Source organism: Strigops habroptila, chromosome 3, assembly GCF_004027225.2.
Source record: "Strigops habroptila isolate Jane chromosome 3, bStrHab1.2.pri, whole genome shotgun sequence".
Classification (NCBI taxonomy): Eukaryota; Metazoa; Chordata; class Aves; order Psittaciformes; family Psittacidae; genus Strigops; species Strigops habroptila.
This window is the reverse complement of record NC_044279.2, coordinates 52304264-52327784: the sequence shown is the minus strand read 5'-3', so window position 1 is coordinate 52327784 and position 23521 is coordinate 52304264. Positions and strand designations below refer to the sequence as shown.

General features: G+C 39.5%; 1 protein-coding gene across 2 annotated transcripts in view; it reads right to left on the bottom strand.

Moving 5' to 3' along the window:
- The window catches only part of NTF3 (neurotrophin 3), a 55486-nt gene extending 36725 nt beyond the window's left edge, over nt 1-18761 (bottom strand). The window contains exon 1 of one of the 2 annotated variants that reach the window (XM_030480565.1): nt 18704-18761. Coding sequence is in view for 1 of the 2 variants with exons in the window: in XM_030480564.1 (XP_030336424.1) it covers nt 15624-15641 (18 nt within the window). In the remaining variant the exon portion in view is untranslated. Of the gene's footprint in view, nt 1-15623; nt 15787-18703 lie in introns of those variants that run through there. The other variant, XM_030480564.1, reaches the window with a different exon arrangement.
- Nucleotides 18762-23521: the final 4760 nt, after the last annotated feature.

Below are 23521 nucleotides of genomic sequence, written 5' to 3'. Positions count from 1 at the left end.
TTGAAAAATAATTTATGTTAAACTCAAAACCAGGCACTCATACTAGAATCAGATTATGTGCACATGGACATGCTGGTAAAATCATAGCTTGTTTTAAACTCATACTTTAGGCTTTATAATAAAGGGCTTTTCTGTTTTTTTTTTTTTTATTATTATTTTATTTTGATTGTGGATAAATTATTCTAATACTGCAGTGAAGACATAACCATTATCCTAAATTTGTATGAACAATGACTTTTAGGATGGAACATACGCAAGGGTCAGAGTTTCTAAAAGCCTTGCATGAAATGGAAGGCAAGTAAATAAAACAGTTATCATCTGATGATGTTGACAGAGATGTAGTTTGGAAGTCTGATACAGCCATTCTTTTTCTGTGCCTCTAAACAATTTTGAAGAAAACTTATTTTAATCATTAAAAGATGGTTTCAATTTCTGTCTTTCTGAGAGACGGATGCAGAGATGCCTTTTTTCCTGAACTGCTTTTTCTATCTGAATTCTGCCTAACTATCATCAGGGCACAGTGGATTGTAAACACTTGGTCAGAATCATGTTTTCAGGAGAAACATGAGAAAAAAAGAAGAGTACATGTAGAGTATGACGAGCAGAAAGATGATGAGAAGATGGACATGCCAAAGGTCCTCAAAGAGCCTAACCTTTTCTGAAGTCAAGTAGAAGAGATTCAAAGAAGAAATTATCTTCTCACAAAGATAAGGAATGTTATTGAGGAAGAACATGAGCAATAATATCATGTCTTTTATGTCTTGGGGGCTTGCTCCTAGATCCTCGGTTTGCTTCATTCCATGGCATTAAGAGAAGAGCAAAGCAGTTATCAGACTGTGGTAAAGAAATTTGACAAGTATCAGAATCACAGAAAGAAAAAGAAAATGGGGACAAAACTTTTTTACACAACATATTTGAGGCTTTTTCAATCAAACAAGCAATTTCAGGGGAGCTTGTGGACCCTATATGCTCAAGCAGAAAAAAAAGTATACAAACTCCGGATGTTTACAGAGAAAAAAAAAATAAAGGCTATGAAAATTTGCCAGGTTGCATAGCAGGAAGAAAACAAATTGCATGTATTGAAGGGAAAGCAAGAGAAGGCCACAGTCGACTGTGTTACCAAACCACAAACCCATAGAGACCTGCAGACACAGGAGAAAATTGAGGACTACATGAAAAAACTTATGAAAGGCAATCACAATCACAGCCAACTTGTAAAAGAAGCATAAAGGATTGTATTGCGCACTGACAAAAGTGCCAGCTTATGCAGCTCCAGCTTTTGGAAAGGATTGTTTTTGCAACTATGTAGCAGAATTGTTCTTCAAAAGAACAGAGCTTAGGGTATTTACCAAGAAACTCAGTGTGTGTGCATTCTGCATGGTTGAAGAAAAGAAATATTGGTTATAACTGTTCAATAGCATTTTACATATATTAGTTGGACATTACCTTGAATTCAAATTAAAACTTTCTGACTTTGCTCTTGTGCCCAAGTTAAAGTAAAGCTTGAAATGATGGGAAAGCATCAAGGAATGTTGTGGTATTACATGATGGTGTTTTATTCCAAGGTTGTCCCTAAATTTAAGAGATACAGTAGTGGTTTGGGTTTTTTTTTTGAGAGAGAAGTACACACGAGTGGAAAACATGAGACAGAGATGCAATATGTTTACTTCAAAGGAGTGTAGTGAGATCAAAACACAAACAGAAAAAACTTTAAAAAATGGAATTCACATCACCAGTTATGGTGATTTCCAGGAACTTACATCTGGGCCAAGCCTGGCCCACGTTGTTTGTTTGAATTTTGCAGGGTCTGTATTATCTCATTCGTATGCAGAATTTATATTATTTCCTCAAATGTCCTTCATTGGAAAGTTTAAAGCAAGAATATCTGTTTACGTAATCATAAGTTTAAAAACAAAGGCATTGTGAATTCTCATAACTGAAATTAAAATAAAAAAAAAAAACACCAGAAAATCTGCTCAGACAAGGAACAGGACATCTTCAGTCTTGTTCTATGTAGAGTCATTGCACATATATGCATGCAGACATATATACATATACACGTGTACACGTTTATATGTGTACATGTGCATATATATATGTGTATTACATATGCACATGTAGTTTTCAATATCTAAAGCAGAAAAGTCAGTGGATCAAACACTATCCAGAGACTAAACAGAACTGTGATGGATTTTACACTTCTGATTTCCCACTCAAAGATTTACAGGTGCTATATTTCTTTTAAAATTTTTCTAAGAACAAGGTTCATATTATCTGTAAATAAATTCTAATTAGCATAATATTAGAAGATGATGACACAGCTAATGCACATTAACTGGAATCCAGACAGTGGCATTAAATGTAGTGCAGGAGAGACCAAGGCAGAAAATTTCCTGTGATATAAAAGGTAAAACTTCAGATTAATTTCTTTCGTGCTTCTGTGCATAACTGTATAGTATTCAAAATAGTTGAACCATTGGGTGACAAAAAATACTGAAATAAAATGGCTTTCCAAAATCATTTCTCTTTGTGTAATTTAGCCCCTGTTGAGACTAGGTTTTGATGTTGGTAGCTGGGAAGGATGGGCTGGTGATGAAAAAACTTGACACCTGGCCCTTTTCATACTAATCTTTCAGTCTTTCCAGATGGCAGAGTTTACTTCTGTTCCCATCTGTTCCTTTTCAGTAAGAAAAAGGAAGGAAGAAATGAAATCACTAAAATATTTCATGGCTTTTAGAGGGATCTTTGAGATTCTTTTCAAGTCCTTTATTCTGGACCACCTTCCTGTGGAAGGCTGGTGATGGCACTTACAATTATTGCTGGGTTTCATTTTTCAGGTTTTCCCTGAGATAATTCATCTGGATGAAGTTCATGGATGGAAAAACTGAAAAAGCCAGAGTCATCACATCAGCACATACTTGTTAAAAGAGTAAACAAAACAAGCCAGCAAGCAAACAAACAAGAGAGGTATCAGAGTTGTGATTAGACAACATGTGATGTCATTTATCAGTAGACAGGCCAAAGCAGAATTTCAGATGAAAATTTGCTAGTTCTGATTTGCAAAACTGTTGTACATTAAGAAAACTTCTTGTGTGGAAACAACTACTCTCATTTCCCTCATTATTTGCAATAGTTTAACTGTTGAGTTCTCAGGTCTTGACTCTGGTCTAAATTTTCACTGCCTCAAGATGAACTTATTCCCTAGGGGTCCATTAAGCTTCTTCCATGTAAGTGGGGTCAGAATTAGGCTTCTGTTAAGCTAGTTATCTCCAGAGCTAGCAACTGACTATTCAAGAGAATTCAGCAGAAAGATGATAGAAGCTGATGGATGGGAAAAGACAAAAAAAAACCCAAAATGAAATCCATCAATGGAAATCTGCCAGGTAACCAGGAAATCATTTTGGATGCTACTTTGTAATCTATAAATTACCATGTGTTAAAATTAATTTGGAGAAAATTCAGAAAGCAATTAGATTAAACAAGTCTCTAGGGATATTTATGAATAAAAATCAAAATAATCAATTTTATGGACCTGGCTAAGGAAGGCTGTGGTAGCCATGTGTGCACACATTTGAATATCTTAAATGGCAAAAAGCTGTCTGTATCTTTCTCTGCCGATGATTCGGCATATTTCCCTTAGAGGACCAAGAGATTTCTGACTCCAGTCATTCTAAAAGAGCATGTTGACCTGAGGAAACTGGAAATAGGCTGTAGTTCATGTGTCCCACAAACAGTCTGAATACCTGAGAGGAGCCTCAGCATGTTTGCAGCAGCATAGCAGAGCAAGTGGCTGTCTTCTGCATGGCACAGCCTGTGCTCACTCTGCAGCCATTGCAGGGGTGCTGGCTCATTAAAGTGCTGCCTCTTCTGCTCCACCGCGAGCCTCTTTACACATGGTGGATGTCTTCACAGTAATCTACAGAGAGTCTTGAGCAATTTTTTTCTGGAGAGCTTTGCAATGCCATCCAAGCAGAATAGGGCTACTTATCCTGGGTGTAGTTTTGCCAATTGATTGTAGGATCAAGAGACTCTATTAGAGCAGGATGCCTGTATTGTGTAGGCATGCCAATTTGTATAAAGTTACTTTCTGATCTCTGTCTAGGTTGCTGCCAGGCTATAGACATACCTCAATTATCTTGGGAAGATGCTGCTAAGCCTATCTCTTGAAAAAGAGATAGCGTCAAAGAACAGATTATTATTAAAATATTTCTGTTATTTTCAACAATGATACCCTTTATTTTCTGTTCCATTCTCAAAGAATGCCATCATAAAAAAATCACTAGAATTTAATAAAAAAAAAAATTGAAAACAAACCTCTACTCTAAAAAGACCTGTTGCCAGCTGTCGTACTGGCACTGAGGACTGTGCTGTTGCTAACAACTTTTACATGGAAAGCACTCAATACTGTAGTAATGAGTGGCATTAAAGTTGGATGGGGGATGTTATGAAGATTCTGAGTTGACACAGTCACTTGATGAATTTAAAATTAGACATGACAGATCTTTGAAGAATATTGCTATCTGCTTGTTGGGGATCTTAGGACCACAGACCATATTAGGAGCTATTACAGTGTACTAGGAGACGGATTTTGTTGGTTTAATTCTCCAGTTCTGAGGAATTCCACCTGAAACCCCCAAGCTCAGCAGCTTTCAGAGTTCGCCTGTGAGGTGACAGTATGGAACCCCTGTGTTGCTCAGTTCAGCAGGCTCACTGGCTTTTATTTCATGTAGCTGCAAGTACCAGTTTCCTGGTCTGTGGATGGGCTGGTGTCTCTAGCAGCTAACAGATGGGCCAACAAAGGAGACAGGGTTTGAGCAAGGGGGAAGCCTGCCATGTTTTAAACTTTGTTGTCCAGGGGAACTTAGTTGTAATTTAGCAGAACAAACAGAGGAATGGTTTGTTTCTAGGGAATTGGCAAAATCCAGCAAATAAATATATTTGCTACAATTTTTACAATCAAATACACCGCTCATCTAATATAGGCATATTCTCTTCCCCTCTCTGACTTCTATGATTCAACATATTAAAACACTTTGAATGTGCATCCATGGTTTTAAAAAAAACAAACACCAAGAGTCAAATTTAAGATTTGTTTACAGTCCCACTAATTTCAGTAGGATTGCCTGGGTGCAGCTAAGCTCAGAATTTGGCCTGCAGTCAGGTGGATTTCCACATTTGTTTAGGTGAGGATTCCTGCTTCTGTGTAAATCAGAAATAAATGCATTGAGTTCAGTGGAGGTGCTGGTGTCAAACGTGTCATCAGAGGCTGTCAGTAAAGGCACAATTTGAACCAGAATAAAAACAAGATAAACAAATGAACTCTCCAAAGAACAACTAAACTGATCAGATTTGCTTAATGCTGGTTCTAAGGACAGCAAACACTGAAAAGACACCAGCTTTTATTTCAGAGGAATGAAGCAAAGGAGGACAAACTGTGAGAAACAAAAGCAAACCAAACAGGAAAATTTCCTAATAGAGGAAAGACAGAAAAAAAAGAGAAAAAAACCAGAATATTTCACTGGACTTTAAAAACATATCTGTTTCCCCAAAATGCAAACTCTTCCAAGAGAGACTACTCCCTCTCCTAGCAGATGTTAAAAGCAGCATTAGCTTCCCAGGACAAGATTTAACTCCATGAAGCTTTTGTTTATTTTTGTTAAAAAAAAACCCAACACAAACAAAACAACACCAAAACCCCCAAATTCATCTTGTATTGATAGACTGGTTTACTTTTTTCAGAGCCTGCAATTGTTACTCTTTCAATACAAAAGCTAAACATTGTTCTTGAGTGATTCAAATGCAACCTGTCAGCAGAAAGATGTAGTCTCTGTCCAGATTTCTTCAGGAATAAATTTTGTATTAATAAACTGATTCAACATTTTTTCTAAGTACACATAGATCCCACCCACGAGGAAAGAAATATTAAGGCAGTACTTCCTAAAGATGTTAGAATATGGCGAGATGTTTGCCATCTCTCTGAGAAGGAGTTTTATTCCATAAAATTGTCTGTTGCAAATCACACCCACTATCAGAAGTAGGTGGACTATACCAGCCACTGTATACAGCCAATATGTAGTCTCTCCAGAGCTGAATTTGGGTGACACCTATACTAGTAAATAAAGCAGGGCCAGGATATGGTGTCAAACACTGGCATGCAAAGCCTGCTTCATGTAGGCTGCTTTATGTGCAGGTGCCACACAGAAGTACTGAGAAATGCGTTTGGCAAATGGTGGTACTCACCCACACAGGCCTGAGCAGAAAGTATGACTCTTCTTTAACACACCAGACTTGTAAAGTACAAGTATTCATATTCTTACTTACAAGGCCAAGAACATTTAAAAGAGTTCTAGTTTGTAGGACTTTCAGATCCTCATGGTATTGGATCAATTGTGCTTTTATTACTATCAATACTAAAATTTCCATTTGTTTCTGAAAAGAAGTGTCAACTCTGTTCTTGACAATCCTGCTTTTGGCCTTAAGGCCATTAGTTTCAACAATTTGAGAGCCCTTATTGGTTACCAATGCCAACAAGTTTTTAGCTACAGCTGCTTTCAACTCTGTATGTCTGAAGAAGCTGCTACGTAGTTCCTGTGAACAGGAGATGTTTTAGTATCATGCATCGCTTATCAGATGAAAATTTACTTTTTTCTTTTCGAAAAAATAGCTTTATTTGCCCGAAGTCTGAGGGATCTCACTTCTTCCAGTCCAAGTCAGCTGTTTTCTCTGTGTTACAAAAGAAATAGATGCTTAAGAGAGAACTGAAGTAGAAGGCAAGCGTGGTGGGGTCCACGGTGGTCAGGAAGGAAAGGTGGGAACAGCATGAGAGAGCCTGGCTCATGAACAGGTACTGCTTGTGTGAGTAGCAGACCTGAGGTGAGAGAAGTTGCTCAGCTCACTGATGTGATGACAAAATGCCTGACTCCCTGACTGGAAAGTGGGAACAAGTTTGTAGAAAATTCCAAGAGGAGCAATGTATTGGTCAATGCAACAAAGAGTGATTATATGGTAGTCTTACATGGCCTAAAGGGAGGGCAAGGTCAGTGCTAGGAAGGCCAGAAAGAGGAGGACACAGAAATAGGATGCAGTGCTCTTCTAGAGCAGCCACATATCAATCACTCCTCCTCTATTCCCATACACGCAGGCATGAATCATCCCTGCATGCATGTACATTTGGTTTAAATGTGTCTCCCATCTACTCTGCAAAACAAACCTGGCCAGAAAACTGGATGTAAGCCATAAAACAGGATACTGGTATATGGTGACTGTCAAGGCTGGGGAAGTGTCTGGTGACCTTTTCAGTTGACTCTTTTCAGTCGTATCACTGAGCCATCTGAAAGCATTAAGGGGTGGAAAAATAGAACAGTAAAGAAGGAATGGGCTGCAAATGGATAGAAAGGGTGGAAAGGATAGGAAAAAAGGTTCTATAGAAAGGCAGAATGGTTAGAAAAATGGGCAGAAAACAAGAATCGGGGGGAAAAGCCTAAGAAAATAGGTCTAAGGAAAATCAATTCAAAGCACCTATATTAAATATCAGAGAGGAAGCTGGAAAGGCATAATATTGAAAATCAGCTAGACATTATATAAAAAATAAATTGGTGCTGAATTTATTACATAGAACTTCTTTTATGTGAAGAAAGAGAGGAACTATAGAGTGCAAAAAGTCAGTATAGTTGCAGAAGGCAGTCAAAGAGATGAAAGGGGTCTTCTGGTTTTGAATGTCACATTTATTCCCGGATGTTTTACTGCTGCAAAAATGTGGATCAAATTGAGGGAAGTCTGAAAAGTGAAAGTATAATAAAAAAAAAAGAGAATTAAAAAGCTTAAAGAAAAAAAGTCATACACACTTTAAGACAAAGAATGGCATTAAACAAAGGACAGCTGACGTCAAGTGTTTGGGGAATATATATTTGGTAAACAGTAACAAGGAAGGAAAGTTGCTTAAGATTGTGGGGGATCTAAGTGGAGAACATGCAAATATCAATAAGCAGTGAAGAAAACCTATCCTTTCAGGAAGATTTTTTTTATGTTATAGAGTTATCTGCATCATCTATTTGGAAAGTTGATTCATGTAAAATAAGCCTATGCAAATTGTTTGCGAAATGTGTGGAGGAAATAATTTTGTACTTATCACAGGAACTGAAAAGAATGAACTGAATAAATATTTTCTAACTTTCGATTGTACAAATCTAGGAAAGACCTCCAGCACATGAAATGACATATCGCTCTTAATGACCATGGTTTTTTACATAATCCAGACCAGGGCAAAATCTAAAATGGTGTCACTGGACTTTATTTTTGCTGCTACCTTGCAGTTTGGTTTGTGTCTACTGCTTATGTGCTAGGAGTAGGTAAGGAAGTGTGGGGAATGGTAGAGAGAAGACACACAGAGACATTTTCCACATTCTTCCAAAGCATTTCTTAAATATTTCCACTACAAAATTTGTATATAAGGAATGTTTTTTTTCACTCAGCTGACTATGCATTATGTATTTTATTCCCCTAAGGCATTGACTTTGTCATTATCGTTTAGTATTTCTGAAACCAATCTCATCACAGATGTCAGCATCTAGTGGTACTACAAGTTTACCTCAAACAGATCATACTGTGAAAACTGGTTAAATCCTCTATCAGCTTTATGAGTCTGTATTTAATAAATAAAAGCCATAACATCTAATCATGGTTTGGAGCAGAAAACCAAATATTGTCCAAAACCCTACCTCTCAAGGGAACAAAAGCTGGTTTTGTCTTGTGAGTGTGCTTGTCTACCTTCTGGCTGAGGCAGAAGCCACAGGAGAGAATGTTATCTTGTGACTGTTTAACCACAGAGCTTTTCAGAAGCAGTTACTGTACGTAAATTTCACACTCACGACCTGGAATTCACTTTTGACTGTAGATGAGCCTTTAAACATTCATGTAGAGTGCAACTTCTTTCTTCTGTAATTCTCTGGTTAACTGCCAGTTACCTCTGACAATATTGATTTAGACTTCTGGCAAATGTGCATGAATTTTTGTAGGGTATAGCCTAGAAATATATATTTCAGAGTTAACTAGATTAATACTTTCTCACATGCTAACTCAGCTAATGTAAGACAAAACATGTAAAATCTATAGCAGGGACAAACGCAAAATAAAGGAATTTATTTCTGGAAAGTGTGAAAGAGCAACTGAGAAAAAGGACATTTATTGCTGTGGTTCCATTATCGGTAACATGCAGCTGAACAGAAAATCTTGAAGGAGTGCTGCAAATCTTACCCTATAGGAATGTTTTCATCTCCTCTGGTACAAGTTTGTAATAGATAACGCAAACGGAGCTTGTTCTGTGGAATATTTATATTACATGGCAAGGCAGGCAGTGACTCCCTTTAAAGTACAGGCAGAGTGGCAATGAGTCATGCATGCTAGTTTCCGGCACTGCCTGATGGAAATATGGAATTACCTCCTATCCTTTCCATGTGCATTGAAACACAACCAACATGTTGACTTCTCTGAGCTCCAGATGACTACCAATGAACTTTGTTGTAACATGTACAGACACACAACCTTCCTCAACACACCACTGTCCTCATGCAAACATATCTTTATCATGCATTTCCGCAGAGGGCAGTTTCAAACACAAACTTAGAAGCCAAATTGGGAAAGACCCTTTTGCATGTGTGTGAAGAGGTGGAGAGGAGAGATACGTAGAGAAAGATAAGAGAGGGAGGAGTATATGATCTTGTTCTGATCTTTCCAAATCCTTGCTGCCCTGAATGAAAAGGCCACCTTTCTTAGCTTGCTCACACAGCAAGATGCTTGTACCATGTGAAGGAAAGGATAGTCTTAACTGTAGTGGATGCTTGGGTGTGTTTTTCTTTTAATTCCTCAGGAAGCCTAATATTCTTTGAGGCTTTCTGCAGAGGAGTCCCCTTCCCCTATGGACTTGAAGGTCATGATACAATCAGGAACACAGCTCTGTATATTTCCTCTAGCACTCATTTCACAACCTTGAAACTACTCCGTACCCACCCTTACCACTTCTCTCTTTACATGCACTTCCCATCTGTCCCTTCAGAGAGCAACTTATCCCCATATCCCCCACCAACAGATGCTTGAACAGGGATGGTTGTCTCCCACACAGAAACAGCTGCCATCCACCTCTGTCATCCCTACCCACACACTTCTTTCCACTGGCTGCTCCTAGTCACCATAAGGAGACACACATATGTTCCCACACCAGCAGGGACACCCAGATGTTCCAGCCCTTGCAAACACATTTCTCTGTCTGTGCCATGGCTAGAAAGGAGTCCAGGAAGGCACAAGTACCCCATGTTCTTCGCACTCCAGCACAGCTTGATCACTCATGCTTTGATTCACTTCTTGCCACAATCCAGCACTAATCGTACCCATCAACCTATTTCTCTTTTCCCAGCCAGCTGGCAGGTCAATGCCACTGTTTGCTTTTTATTTGCTCAACAGTTAGGTGGGGAGGAAGCAGAGTGGCCAGACACCAGAGCATTACCTTGGGCCACGCTAGTGCCAGTGGGCAGGGTAGGCTGGGGCCTTTGGTCTGAGCCCAGCTGCATCTCAGTGGCTGGGACTGATAGTCTCCCCTTCATGGACAATCCCTTGATGTCCCCACTGCCTGCAACCTGCCATGGTGGGAAGTTCACTGCCACCACAGGAGAAAGGGGCTTTCCACCGACTACAGCCAGCTCCAAGCACCCCCAGAAATATCCGGCTGGAGAACTTGAACTGGACTCCATAGTGGGAAACAATGGTATAAAGTATGACAGTGGTTTCCCAACACAGACCATGGCTGCACTAACTGCCTACTAGCTAAGTATTTTACTGGGTACTTTTTCTTTTTTTTTTTTTTTGGAAAGGATTCATCCCTGGAATAAACCGGAATGGAATCCATGAACTTTCATGTGACTGATGCTACGTAAGGTCTGGGCCCAGAGGCTACAGCCTTCCAGCCTAGGGGTTTAGTGTAATCAGGCTGTCTTCTTCCAGTGCAAGTCTCTCAGGCTTGCTCACAATCTTCTGATTAGCTATGGATGGAAATGAACGCTTTCCTACCCAGTGTAGGACAGTGCTTAAGATGACACCAAATCCCTAGGTAAGCCAGACAATTTGAAGATATTGGTAGAGCAGATTTGAAGAACAGATGTTGTCAATATATGTGATTGTTTTGAAGGGAATGACATTCTCAGTGAATCTCTCTCACACCCATAATGTGTCCTATGTTTTTAAACTTCAATCAGCTGCAACACTGCTTCAAGCCATGGAGAAAGCTAGTTCTTTCTTGTTTCCTTTGGCTGACATCTGTACTCCCTATATGTACTTCAACCCTATGGTTGTTCATCCAACAGCACTGATAACTGGTCCTAGAGAAATCCCTCTGCCATTTATGCACCTGCAGTAGTATACTGAAGTTTGAAGGCATGAAAATAAGGTGCATTGATATGCCTCCAAATGAAGCTGGTGTAAATATTTTAGTTAGACCTCCTGGGGGTTTGTCCAGGGTTATTCATTTTTTAGAAAAAAGCCTGCAAAATCTCTAAAGGAGAGTCTGCCTGCTGTGCACGTCACACAGAAGGGAAGCACATCGAGCACACGTTTAGTCCTATTGCTACCCACGCACCAAACCATTTTCTCAGTTAGTCATCTTTCCCTACCCTCCCTCTCAATGCAAACATTGCTTCTTAGTACTCACGAAACTCACCTCTGTTGTGTGTCTTACATAACTTATTTCAACACGGAGAGTTGTGCCACAAATGCAATCAACACGTGATCCTCCCGTTGGCCTCCCATAGCCATCTTCCTGGGTGCATTTTTGTAACTTCCACACAGACATATGTCCCTTATGGCAACCTAGGGCTCTTACTTGCCCCTCCGGGATTTCAGCTTCTTCCTGCAGACCACTGGATCATTATCATCTCATGCCTGCCTCTACAACTCTGCTAGTCATGTAAGCGCAACACTCACTGAACAGATCTGTCCCTGACCAGCACACAAAACCAGCACCTCTCGTCACTGACTATATGCATTTACCTATGTCTCCTACTTTCTCTCCCTTACACTTAACTCCCAACCTGCTCTCATGGTGCTATGCATGCGTGTACAGACACTTGCACACTTAGGCAGCCTTCCCTAAATTAAGAGGCAGATAACTACAGATGGCTTAAGCCGTCATAAAATTTTTCTCACTCCTCATCACTCTTCCCTCCCCCATAAGCTGTTTTGCTTCTCCCAGGCCCCACACCCAGGTCTGCAATCCTTTCCTGTACTTCTCTCATTTACTTAGAGCATGCTATGTGCACAAATCTCTCTTATCAGACACAGCTTTTCACTCCTTTCACCTTCCCTTCCACAACCTTTACAAACAGGCACAAACTGGCAGGTACTTTCCTTGCTTACACACCATTATGTGACAACCTACGCTAAGTTTCTCACCCCTTGTAACATGAACTGTCATTCCCATTCGCTTCCAATTCATGCCCTACAGCTCCTAACTCCACTTACCTCCCCACACACTTCACACTTTACTTTTGACCTAAGTACAGCCATGTGGCTTATATGGCCCTCCAGGTAGTTATCCCTCCCATTCTTTCTCCTCCTACCCTTGATATCTTTAGTAATTTCTCTGCTAACACATTTGTTCCATTGCCTCTTGCTGCTTCACTTAGCAGTACCTACCACAGAGATATATGCACATTTGTTATATCTCTCTTAACAGAAAATCACTCCTTTTTGTTTGTGTATGTGTTCTCCTCCTCCTATGCCCCTCACATTATTTCTCACTTTACATAATTTTCCTCAACTGCTTCCCCTAGAACATATTACCTGTTCTTCCCCTGTGTTATCTCAACTACCCGATAAGGAGGCATCCTCTGTTTCTGCTGGCCAAGGTACTCCTGCATATTTGCACTATTTTCTCTGTTTGCCTACGAGGAAATAAAACCCTAAATTTCCTCTCATCCTGTGCTCTCTTGCCTTATACCTCCTCTGGATGCCTAGGCATCTTTACAGAAATCTTAACTCTTAATTTCACCCTCATGCCTCCTACATTCCTGATTTTTTCCCCATTCTCTTGCTCCTCAAGACCTGCTACATCTTTATATTCCTGTCACAGTTTACCCTGCCCACATGGTTTCCACTATCTTGTATTTCCTCACAGCACCTTCACATGGCTTTTTCCTCAGTTCTGTCTCTCCCTTGCAAGCAGGCAGCACAATCCAGCAGGCTTCCAACCTCCTCGGAAATTTCTCTAAGCAACTACTCCCTCACAAACCTTTATGGGTCCCTATACCCTTTCCCATCACCACACCCTATCTCCATCCAGCTCACTTTTCCTCTGCATTCCTCGTCTCGGCATGTGTTTCTATCACCATGCAAGCTTTCCTTTTCATACTCTTCACACCTTCCTTGTAAATACATCCTCGTATCTATTTCTTGACAGAATCAAAGGTGTCTCCTTTAGATGCCCCCCACAAGCATCATGTAGCTGATTATTTTCCATACCTTTCTCCAAATAGACAATAGTTCACATTTTTCTTCCTCCTCCAAACATCCTTCGTGCCCTGTGCATTCACCTTTCTCCTTCCACTCCCACTCCATACCCTACCTCCCCCTTGCACACCCTAGCATCTTTGTATATCCCTTTCATATCCTCACCCAGCCTCCAGTCTGCACCTTTTCCCATCACTTTCAAGTGTTACTTCCCCTTCTGAGCTCCTAAACTTTTTTCCACCCACAAAGATCCTCTTTTTCCAGTTGAGCTGCAGCAGTTCCCCTGTTTAGCTGACCACCTTTGCATGGCTCATCTGTCCTTATTACCCCAATACATAACACTCAATACATAGCAGTTTATTTTCAGTATTTAACACTTTCCCTCCAAACTCCTTATATCTTTGTTTCTAATAGCATTTAGTTCTTCTTTCCATAGGGGAAAAAAAAAAAATAATCCTAAGCCTATGTGTATTGCACGCCCCAACTTATAGCACCCTTCTGCACAAAAGCACTCCCCTCCTGGCTCTCTGGTACATCCTCTTTTCTCCACATATTTTGGGTCTACCACCTGCAATCACGTCTAGTTTTCCTCCCCTCTTTATGCTCACACACAGAGCTCCTGGTACTGACACGTGTATCCAAGACCAATCTTTTTACAACTAGCAGCTGGAACCATGCTGAACTCTCTCCCATTCTCTACTGCTTTTGTTTGCCTTGCCGCAAAGTGATTTTTTTCTTCTTTTATTATTAGTATTTCTTTTTTGTTACATCTCATTTATAGGTGTTTCTTAAACCAATCCTCCACTTACAGGTTTGCACAGATCAGGTATTTCTCTGTGCCCGAGAGTGTCTCTCCTATTTGTCTGAGTATTTTCCTGAAGGCACAATGTAAAGGCAAACTTTACATACCACTTGTACTCTTCATGCAACAAATCACATGAGCCTAAGAGCAAAGAGGGCTTTCTGAAAGGTTGTAGCTCATAACAATTGACTGGACCATGTAGCATGCATCCCTGTCTATTTAAAAGGGGGGGGAGGGAAGCAACCCCTCTAACACACACAAAGTCATCTCTAAATAACTGTTTTTGCAATACTGGAACCAGAGAATGTGCACATAGCAGTCTTATTCAATCCAAAATATCCATCTCTCCGGGTACTGCATATTTATAGTTCAAGAGATAGGACCAACACAGAGCTTTCCCGTTTATTTTAATGAAGGATTAAGAACTGATCAGAAAACTATCTAAACCATTCAAGGACTTTTTCCCCTCTTGGCTAATAGCAGTTTGGTGTCTCCATAAGGACTCGCCAGTAACTGACGCTTTAAGCTGCATTTCAGCTGTTTAGATGAGAAACAACTTTCTATTTTGCTCTCTATATGTGCGGTTATGTTGATTAGTTGTGTGCTGCATTCCTAGAAGGAAAATGCAGTGTAAGAATAGTTTTCCTGCCATCCTAGCACAGAGTGAGTGTATCTTTTTCACCTAGACACAGATGTGCAGGGAACCCTTTGATCTCCAGTTCCTCCCAGAGAATTTAATGTTTGGGTTTGAGGAGAATGGGGCTTGATTCAAAGGTCATGAATAGGGTTTCCAGTGTCTGGCACACATAAAAAAGAAAGCTAGGATGAAGTTATTTACCTGAAACAGGCGAGGTTTAGAAATTGGGAATTTTGACTTTGCTTGTCATGGGCTCTAACTTTCCCTGAGGGCAAGCACGCTACGTATGCTGAGGCTGGTTCTTGCAATCCACGATCAAGATTTGCAACCCCTTTTGTTATACCTGAAGTTGCTGGTTTCCCTCTTTAAACAAAACCAAGAGTCTCCTTTGCTTTTGCCTCTTAAATCAGATTCCTTTCGCACCTCATATTTCTCCTCTGCTGTTTTCTTGCCAGGGACCTGGACAACAGTGCGCAGAGCAGGAGAAGAGAGGAACCTCAGGACTAAAGCAAGCTATAGGGCAAGTAGGGGTGGGGAAAGGAGGAGGCACAATGGGAAAGGCAACATTTGGGACAGATCTACTGCTTACAAGACCCCCCCTCCTTCCCATTATACTTCTTTAAAGGACCCCTCTCCCCCCCTCCCCTTCCCGCCCTCTTAGGACCCTATTAGAAAACGTCAAATTTCCCTTACCGTGGTAGGAGTAACCATGGCATCCGTGTGAATGTTTCCAGATAAGTCGACATGAAGAGAAAGGTGGATGTAAATATGTTCATTCAAAGTCCCAAAGTTGGTCTGCTTGGGTTGTGCAGAGTTGCTCTATGGGAGAGGAGCCTTAAACTCTGAGTCCCGTGAACATAATCTGCTCGATTATAACAAACCAGCTCAGCCAGATGGCTCTGTGCTTTGCAGATTAACCCCTTTATTGCCATGCTCTGCTTTCCCTACCTACCATTTATAATAACCTTGCCTGGTTGAGGAATTTCAGAGAATAAGGCATTTTCTTGAAAATGACAAAACTGTCATAAAGGTCATTTTTTCCCCTGTGTGTTCTAAAAAAACCACCATGTGCCTATTTTCTTTTTTTAATTCAATCAACGGTTTTATTCCTCTTCCTGGCAAAATCTTTTCATATTATTAAGAACAGTGTTAGCACCAGGGAACATTTTAGAGAATTCTTTTGTTAAAACATAACCATCTCTTCCAGACTGCGATTCTCAGAAGACAAGGATTTTATTGCAGGAATGTCTCTGTGTTTGTACTCTAATGGTCCATCCACTCCCCCCACCCTTCCCCCCCTACTCTTTCTGTCTCCCACATGCACACTCACACACATGCATATGCACACCCTTTGGTCAAACTGCCAGCATGTGTTGCTATTCTTACCCATATTCAGAAGTCATTATAGTACATGTAAAACAGGTGAAATAGAGACACAGAAGCAGAATGCCATAAGCCTCTGCTCTCTCCCTCTGGCTCCTCTTTTTTATTTATTTATTTTTTTTAATCACTTCAAAATCTTAGACAGATTTATTTTTTTGGTCAGCATTTCTGTCAATCATGTCACCCCTCCATGACACAAAATAAGTGTTGGGAGAAATATCCACTGTTAAGAACAGATCTTAGGATGGATTTGTTTCCAGATATTCCTCCTGTTTCGATTTGCAGATTAGTCCATTAAATAAAGGATGGTGAGTGCCAGAAATATGGAAAGTTCATCAGCAACCAGCAGCGACTGGTTTCCAAACTTTTTATTTAGAGTGATCACTCACAGAGATGGCTGATAAATTTAGCTGCATGCCTCTAAGTCTCCCTCTAAATTTACATGCTTAAGTCATCCTTCTTTTCTATTTGATTCAAGCATAATCGAGCAAGTCATAACCATAAGAACGTGGTCATATAAGATACAATACAACACTTCAAATCTGAAGAGTCACTAGAATGTTTCCTTAAAGAATACCCTGTTGACTAGTTCATAAAGTTTTTTCTTTTGTTATTTAACCAAGGAATCTTTACTTTTTCCCTTCCCTGTGTAAGGATGATCAGCCCTCTCATTCTGTCAAAGCATTGTACCATCTTCTTTGAGACATTTTAATCTATCTAGATAGTTGTCACAGTTTTTTTGGAATATTTTCCACTGTGGATTGAAATACGGTCAGTGTTGTTTGTTGTGATTGTCCTTTATCTGACTTTTTTCCATCCATAAAATAATCTTATTCAGGGAGCTCTGAACTCTACCAATTGTGCATGTCTCATCTGTCTCTGACATTCCCTCTAACTGCCCAGATGGAGAATGAAAGAGTCATCTTCCACTATTGCCTCCTAAGAATTCTGTACTAAAACCTGCTGCTTTGCCAATCAAAAAAACCACTGAAACCTAAATAACTCTATAACCTTTTTGTCTTCAACCATTTGGCTGAATGCTGCTTCCATCCTTTTTAGAGCTTTTTCAGCTCAGAGTGAATCAGAATCAAATCCCACCCCCCCAGCACTGTAGTCAGACCTGAAAAATGCCTAAAATGTGACACAGGTTTAATCTCCTGAAGTAGAAAAACAGTGCTAGGAATAGAAAGTTTTCCTGTGGCTAGTGAATGCTCCTCCAGAAGTAGGCAAAGGGTTAAGCATCTGAAGACAGCCCTAGCCCGGGAACTTCGCATTTGCAGCTAGCCCAGTAAAACAAGAAGGAAAGTAAGTAGACTACAAGCAAATATCCTTGGCAGAGGGGCTGCCTACCTCTGATGGGAGGCAAACCTATCAGAGCCAGGCAGCTTGCACAAGTTGAGGGGTTTTGCCCTGTACTTGTGTCTGAGTCTGCCTTGTAATTTGAGATGTGACACCTTAATCTTGCCAAATATGTGTGCACTGTAAAAAGCATTGTAGACAAGGTGTTTTCACAGCTATAGAAAATGGAGACATATTTGGTCCTTGCAGTTTTCCAACCTTTCCTCTAAAGATGTTTCTGTTGTTCTGAAGCTGGGTTTTTTCCTAGATATTTTTGTCTTGATCTGTTATTCTGTAGGTGGTGGGTTTTATTTCTAATGCTAATCCTTAGTGCAAATGGAATCTTTTTTACACTTTAAACATTTTTCTGAATTTTTGATGAGAAACAATAAAGTTCCCAAATGGTCATCTTATTTTATGAGTCAGTCTTGGAACTGACTTTTTGACATGGCAAAAAAGTATTTCGTTTGAACAAGTCTCTGTTCTGTCTTGAAGAATTTGAAATATTGCTCAAAGCATACTGTAAAAACTCGTCTTTAAATTCTGAAGATTTTGATGGGAATAATTATTAGACATTGATCTGATTAATTCAGCACTTTGATCAAACTTCAAAATATGTAACATTTTATGTACTTTGAAGACATGTATTTTTCTCTACATATTAACAGATACAACTGTCATTGCATTTGATGTTAAAAATGGAATATTTATAGAGAAGAAATGCATGTGAGTATGTAAATGGATGAAAAAATTGTTGGGTTTAATGCATGCCTTGGGTCATTATAAAAGAAAGGAGCTGGTTTTCCCCATTAACGTTAGCTTTTGCAACAGCACCACTTTGTGGTTAAAGTCCCAAATACATAATGGAAGGGTGAATGTGAGGACACCACATATGCTTCAGTAAGTTTGTGCTGTCCCATGATAGTTTTGATATGCATGGACTAACAAACACACTTACCTGCGATGGAAATATGTTCCAACCATATGGTCCTCCAATTATGAGATGGTAGATTTGAAGTAAAGACAAACAAGAAGTGGAAGCAGAAGATTACCTCTGAACATTTTGTCTAAGATCTTCAATACAGGAAGTTGTTCGCTTTTCAAATGTCAAAATAACTTCTGTTCGAGTTTCCAGAATTTAATGAAGGGTCTGACAACATCTGTAGAGACGTTTTTTTTCTTGGCATCTGTTGTAAATGTTTTGTTAAAAGTAAAAATGAATTTAAGCATGGTTTTCTTTAATTGGTAGATATGGTGGTAGGAAATAATAGGTTACTTCTTTAAAAATATTTTTAAACACGATTTGAATATTCTTTTAAGAATACCAATGGTACAATTTCAGAGCTGAAAGAATTGCTGAAACCTCATTGACATTGGGTTTCCATACACTTGCGTTAGTGCTGAACTTGAGCCATTATGTATGCTCACATTTGAGTTTTCTGTACACTCTTGCACCCAAACTAGAGAAATGCAAAGTGTTAAAAAGAATTTCCAAAGAAGATTCACAAATTTAGTCAAATCAGATTCTGATAGACATTTCTTGGAAAGTCATCTTCTGCAGTTTTTCCTCTGTCATTAAAAAATAATCTGATAAATTCTTAAAATAATTGCAACAGCTCCTAACAATTAACACATTAGATCAAAGATGACATAGTGAAAAACATGTACCCAGAGCTGTAGACATGCCAAGAGGTAGGATGGAAAAATTGCAGGGCAGTAACCATGAATTAGGGTCACACCCTGAAAGCCATTGCTCTTCAGAGCTGTTCCTAAAAACAATACGCTTTACAGAGTTAGCTTTTATGTAGTTCACCTTTAAACCTATTTTTTTGACTGAGAATTAACAAACTGAGATTAAATATAGGAAATATAAATATAATATTAATTAAAATAATATGTAACAGATTATTTGGTACCTACTAGGTAGAATTACAAGTAGTTTCTCATGTAAAATATTTCTCATACACACAACATAGCAGTATTATGCCAAAAAATTTGTATGTTACAAATATTTTTCATATCAAAGTTTCCCTGTTTAATTAAAAGTAGGGATTTGTACTCATATATGAATATAAAGCTATATATTAAATAATATACAAGACGGTACTTACATTTGCTAACATATGTTATGTTTTGGCAGTAGAGTTTTGGCAGTAGAGTTTTGGCAGTAGAGTAATGGGTTATCACAAATGTCTCTACTATACTGATGAGTTACATCACTTACCAGTTTAGCACATATTTAGGACTTATGTAATATTTGCCTTTTTCTGATGGTATCTAATTTTTCCAGAGACAGTCTTTATTGCAGGAATAAATAAAAATTGCTGCAGCAGAACAAGGTTAGTTGATGATAAGCACCGTTTCATGAAACAGAAAAGATCTTCCTTGTAACAATAGGCATACTTTTCGCTGCTACTCATTTGTTATGATTACCAAATTAGTTGAAAAGAACTTGCATGACTGTCTGTAAAGAAGTAATTTCTTATTTACATAAATGCTAAGAACAAAAGTCAAAGTAAAGCTACATGAAGAAGTTTGGTTCCAGTACTTATGATGAAACTGGGAAGAGGTACCTTCAGTTTTTAATGATCCTAGATGAGGAAGAAGATATTTGAAATCACAGCACTGTTCTTTTGCAAGGAATATAAATTCCACATATAAAGAGGTGCCTAGCCTGCAAGATACAGGAAGTACTCTGGTAAGACATCAGCTGGGATGTAGGATCCAGTTCTGACCAAGTTCAAGTGTAATACAGTTTAAAACACAACATATAATGAAAACTGAAAAACTGGAATTGCTTACAGAAAAAGAGAGAGCTAGTGAGGTGTTATGATTGAATGCTTCAAACTCATAAAAAACTTCTGCATAGAATAGACCAGCCCGCATCCTGACTGGGACAAGAACTGGTAAATTGCAGTAAGACAGGTTCAAGTTAGACATGAGGGAAAACTGGAGAGCCCAAGCTCCAGAATTGACTACCTGAGGCTGCTGTGATACCTGCTTCATTAAAGGTCCACAACAACAGGGAAAAGAAATCTGTCAGGACCCACAAGGCTCTGATTGATCCTGCAGTGTGGCAAGGGAAGTTCTGGGTAGTCTCTTCCAATCCATCCTTCCCATGACTGTGTCATCTTTGAAAACAAGTACTTTCTAAAATGTCACGTACTTAGTGCTCTGATCTAGCTTTTGAAGAAAACTCCCCAGTGAAATCTTTCACGAAGTTTCTTTTAGGTATCCATATGCCTCAATTTGGGACACTAAGAGACTTGATCACTGGGGGCATTGTACTACACACAGCAGAGCTGCTTACTAAAACACTGGTACATACTAAAATTTCCCCAGCGGGGAGGTAAACTGGTTTTATCTCCTGGACTGATGCTTCTATGTCCTTGACGTCCAGTGGAACTATAATATCTGAAGCAACATGAAAAAGAATAAAGGAGAAGACTTTTTTAATAAAGGAGAAGACTTTTTTTTTTTTTTTTCAAATAGAAAATGAAAATAAGAATATCTACAACTAAGTCAAGCACTTCTAAGGTGAAGGGCCTCAAAGCATTGCTGGTTTGACAACATTGCATAAGCCGTGTCTGTTAAATTCAAGCAGGGAACAAACACATCATTGAAATGAAAGGCACAGTTCAATGCAATACACCTGATAATACTCTAGACACAGGGAAATGTGTCCTGATTTTTGTGTTTACATTCCTAACCTTACTGTCAAATATAGGTGTTCTTCTCACTATCAGTTTCCCCTACTGGAAGAAATAGAAAATAAGGCAATGCAAAGAAAGGAAAGTAATAGTAAAACACTCCATGAAAAATGCTCCCCAGCCTTGCTCACTCGCAAGCAGCAACAAAAGCTAGTTTAACAATGGAAATACAGTTGGGCAATGACATTTTTTGTCAACTAGTTTAGTTAAGATTATTCTTTTTGTTCTGAGATTATGTTTGCTAGAACAGAAAAAGTCTTGATTCAAAGTACAGCTGACAATGTGTGTTGAATAGTAGAAGTCAGAAGTCAGTGGGCCATTGGGCCATTTCTTAACACTAGCTTGTACACCCTGTAGTTAGTATTTGTGTGTCCTGAGCTTACAAGGCACTTTCATTTGAATTAAAGCAATTTTTATTCAAACTTTTTATCTGATGGATGCTGATACCCATTTGGCTGAGCTTCTACATTTTAATTTTCTGAAAGCTTAGTGTGAAATCACATCTGCTGGAGGAGGAGCAGGGCAGCAAACATAGCATGGATCAACTTTCAGGCAGCCTAAAACTGAAAGTCGCATTTGAGCTAATGCAGATGTACATGAAGGGGGGTTTAAAGAATTATGAGGCAAACTGTGCTCTCTGTCAGTCCCAGCCTATCTTTTTTTAAAAATAGAGTATTTCCCAAATGTAAGCAGTATGCTCATCTAGCTGTCTAAATACTGTTTCAGGGTCTTTAGACAAAACATTTAATGCACCTGCTATAGTATGAAGTTTAAGCTCACTGTGATTGTCTGTGAACTAGTGAACTGTTAGGAAGCCCCTGGCTTGAACTGAGACAGTTTCAAATGATGATCTTCCCAGCAGATGCCAGTTAGGTTTGGCAGCTGGACTGTGCACCAGTACCCTTTTGTAGGCAGGTTGTTAGCACAAATGTGGGCTGCTCCATGCCTGTTGCTCCTGGTGCCGAGGAATGCTTAGTTTATTAGTATAAGATAAGAGTAATGATTTCAACAGAGTCCTCGATGCACTGTAGGAGCAGGACCTCAACATGAATTCATTAAGATGCACTATTGAAAGAGTACCGACAGAGCAAGTGCCATGGGCTTAAGTGGAAACACACAAGTCGAGAGCCTGTTCTCAAGCTGAGTTTGGCTCTCTCTATGGAAAGCTTCTACTGTAGCCACAGATCGCTCCCTGAAACATGTGAGGCTCCAAGGACCAGAGCCTGGAGGCATCATGCAGTGCTGAGCTGAGGCAAGGTAACTGTTGGTCTGCATGTAGCGTGGAAGACACCCATGAAGGTAGCTGATCAGACATGCATTACACTTACAGTCAAGACCACTCCCTAAGAACTGTGTGAACAGGCAGCAGGGTTTTTTCATGCTCAGAGACTATTTTGATCTCAATTCAAAGAAAGAGAATAGCTGTTTTACATTGCCATGTGACTCTTTTTTTAACCAAGTGAACAAACAAATATTTTTTTGCCCAGAATCCATCCTTCACCACTTTTGTTGGAAGGAGACAAAGGAAAACTTCAGCCTGTAAGGAATAAGGGGGAATAAGGAAAGAAGCAAAGGGATAGGAGATTTTAAAATTACGATTTCTTCTGAGTCTGAAGACTTCATGGCATGGCATTCCTAGGCTTTTGATGCCATCTCTCATCATAGGAAAGGGGGAAAATAAGAGGATGAATGGAAAAAGCATGTTCTTTTGATTGAACAGTACTACTGACAGTTGAGGCTGATTGTGCTTCAGGCTGTCCATGTGTGAAGTTTAAGTTCTTAGTTTCTAACTCATTCTTCTTTCTGCCCTCTAGGGCAGCTCATGCCAAATACTGTTCTGCTACATGGTCATGGCAAATCTCTCTTCCCAAGTATCATCAATGTTTAACCCACGCTTGTATAAAAGGTCCCTACTCACATGTTTTGTTGTCTGTCATGTGTCTCATTCCAGTTCTGTAGTTGAGCTATTTCTTTATCAATCACCACAAGGGCCAGAATAGCAACTGAGGTTAATGCCCTGCAAGGAAGGAAAATGAAGAAACCACATGTTGAGCAGAGAACAACAGAGAGTGTTTATTACAGAAAGACGGGCATGGTCACACAATTGTCCATGACTGGCAAAGCCTAAGGCATGACTCATGCAGGCTTGGTCACACAAGT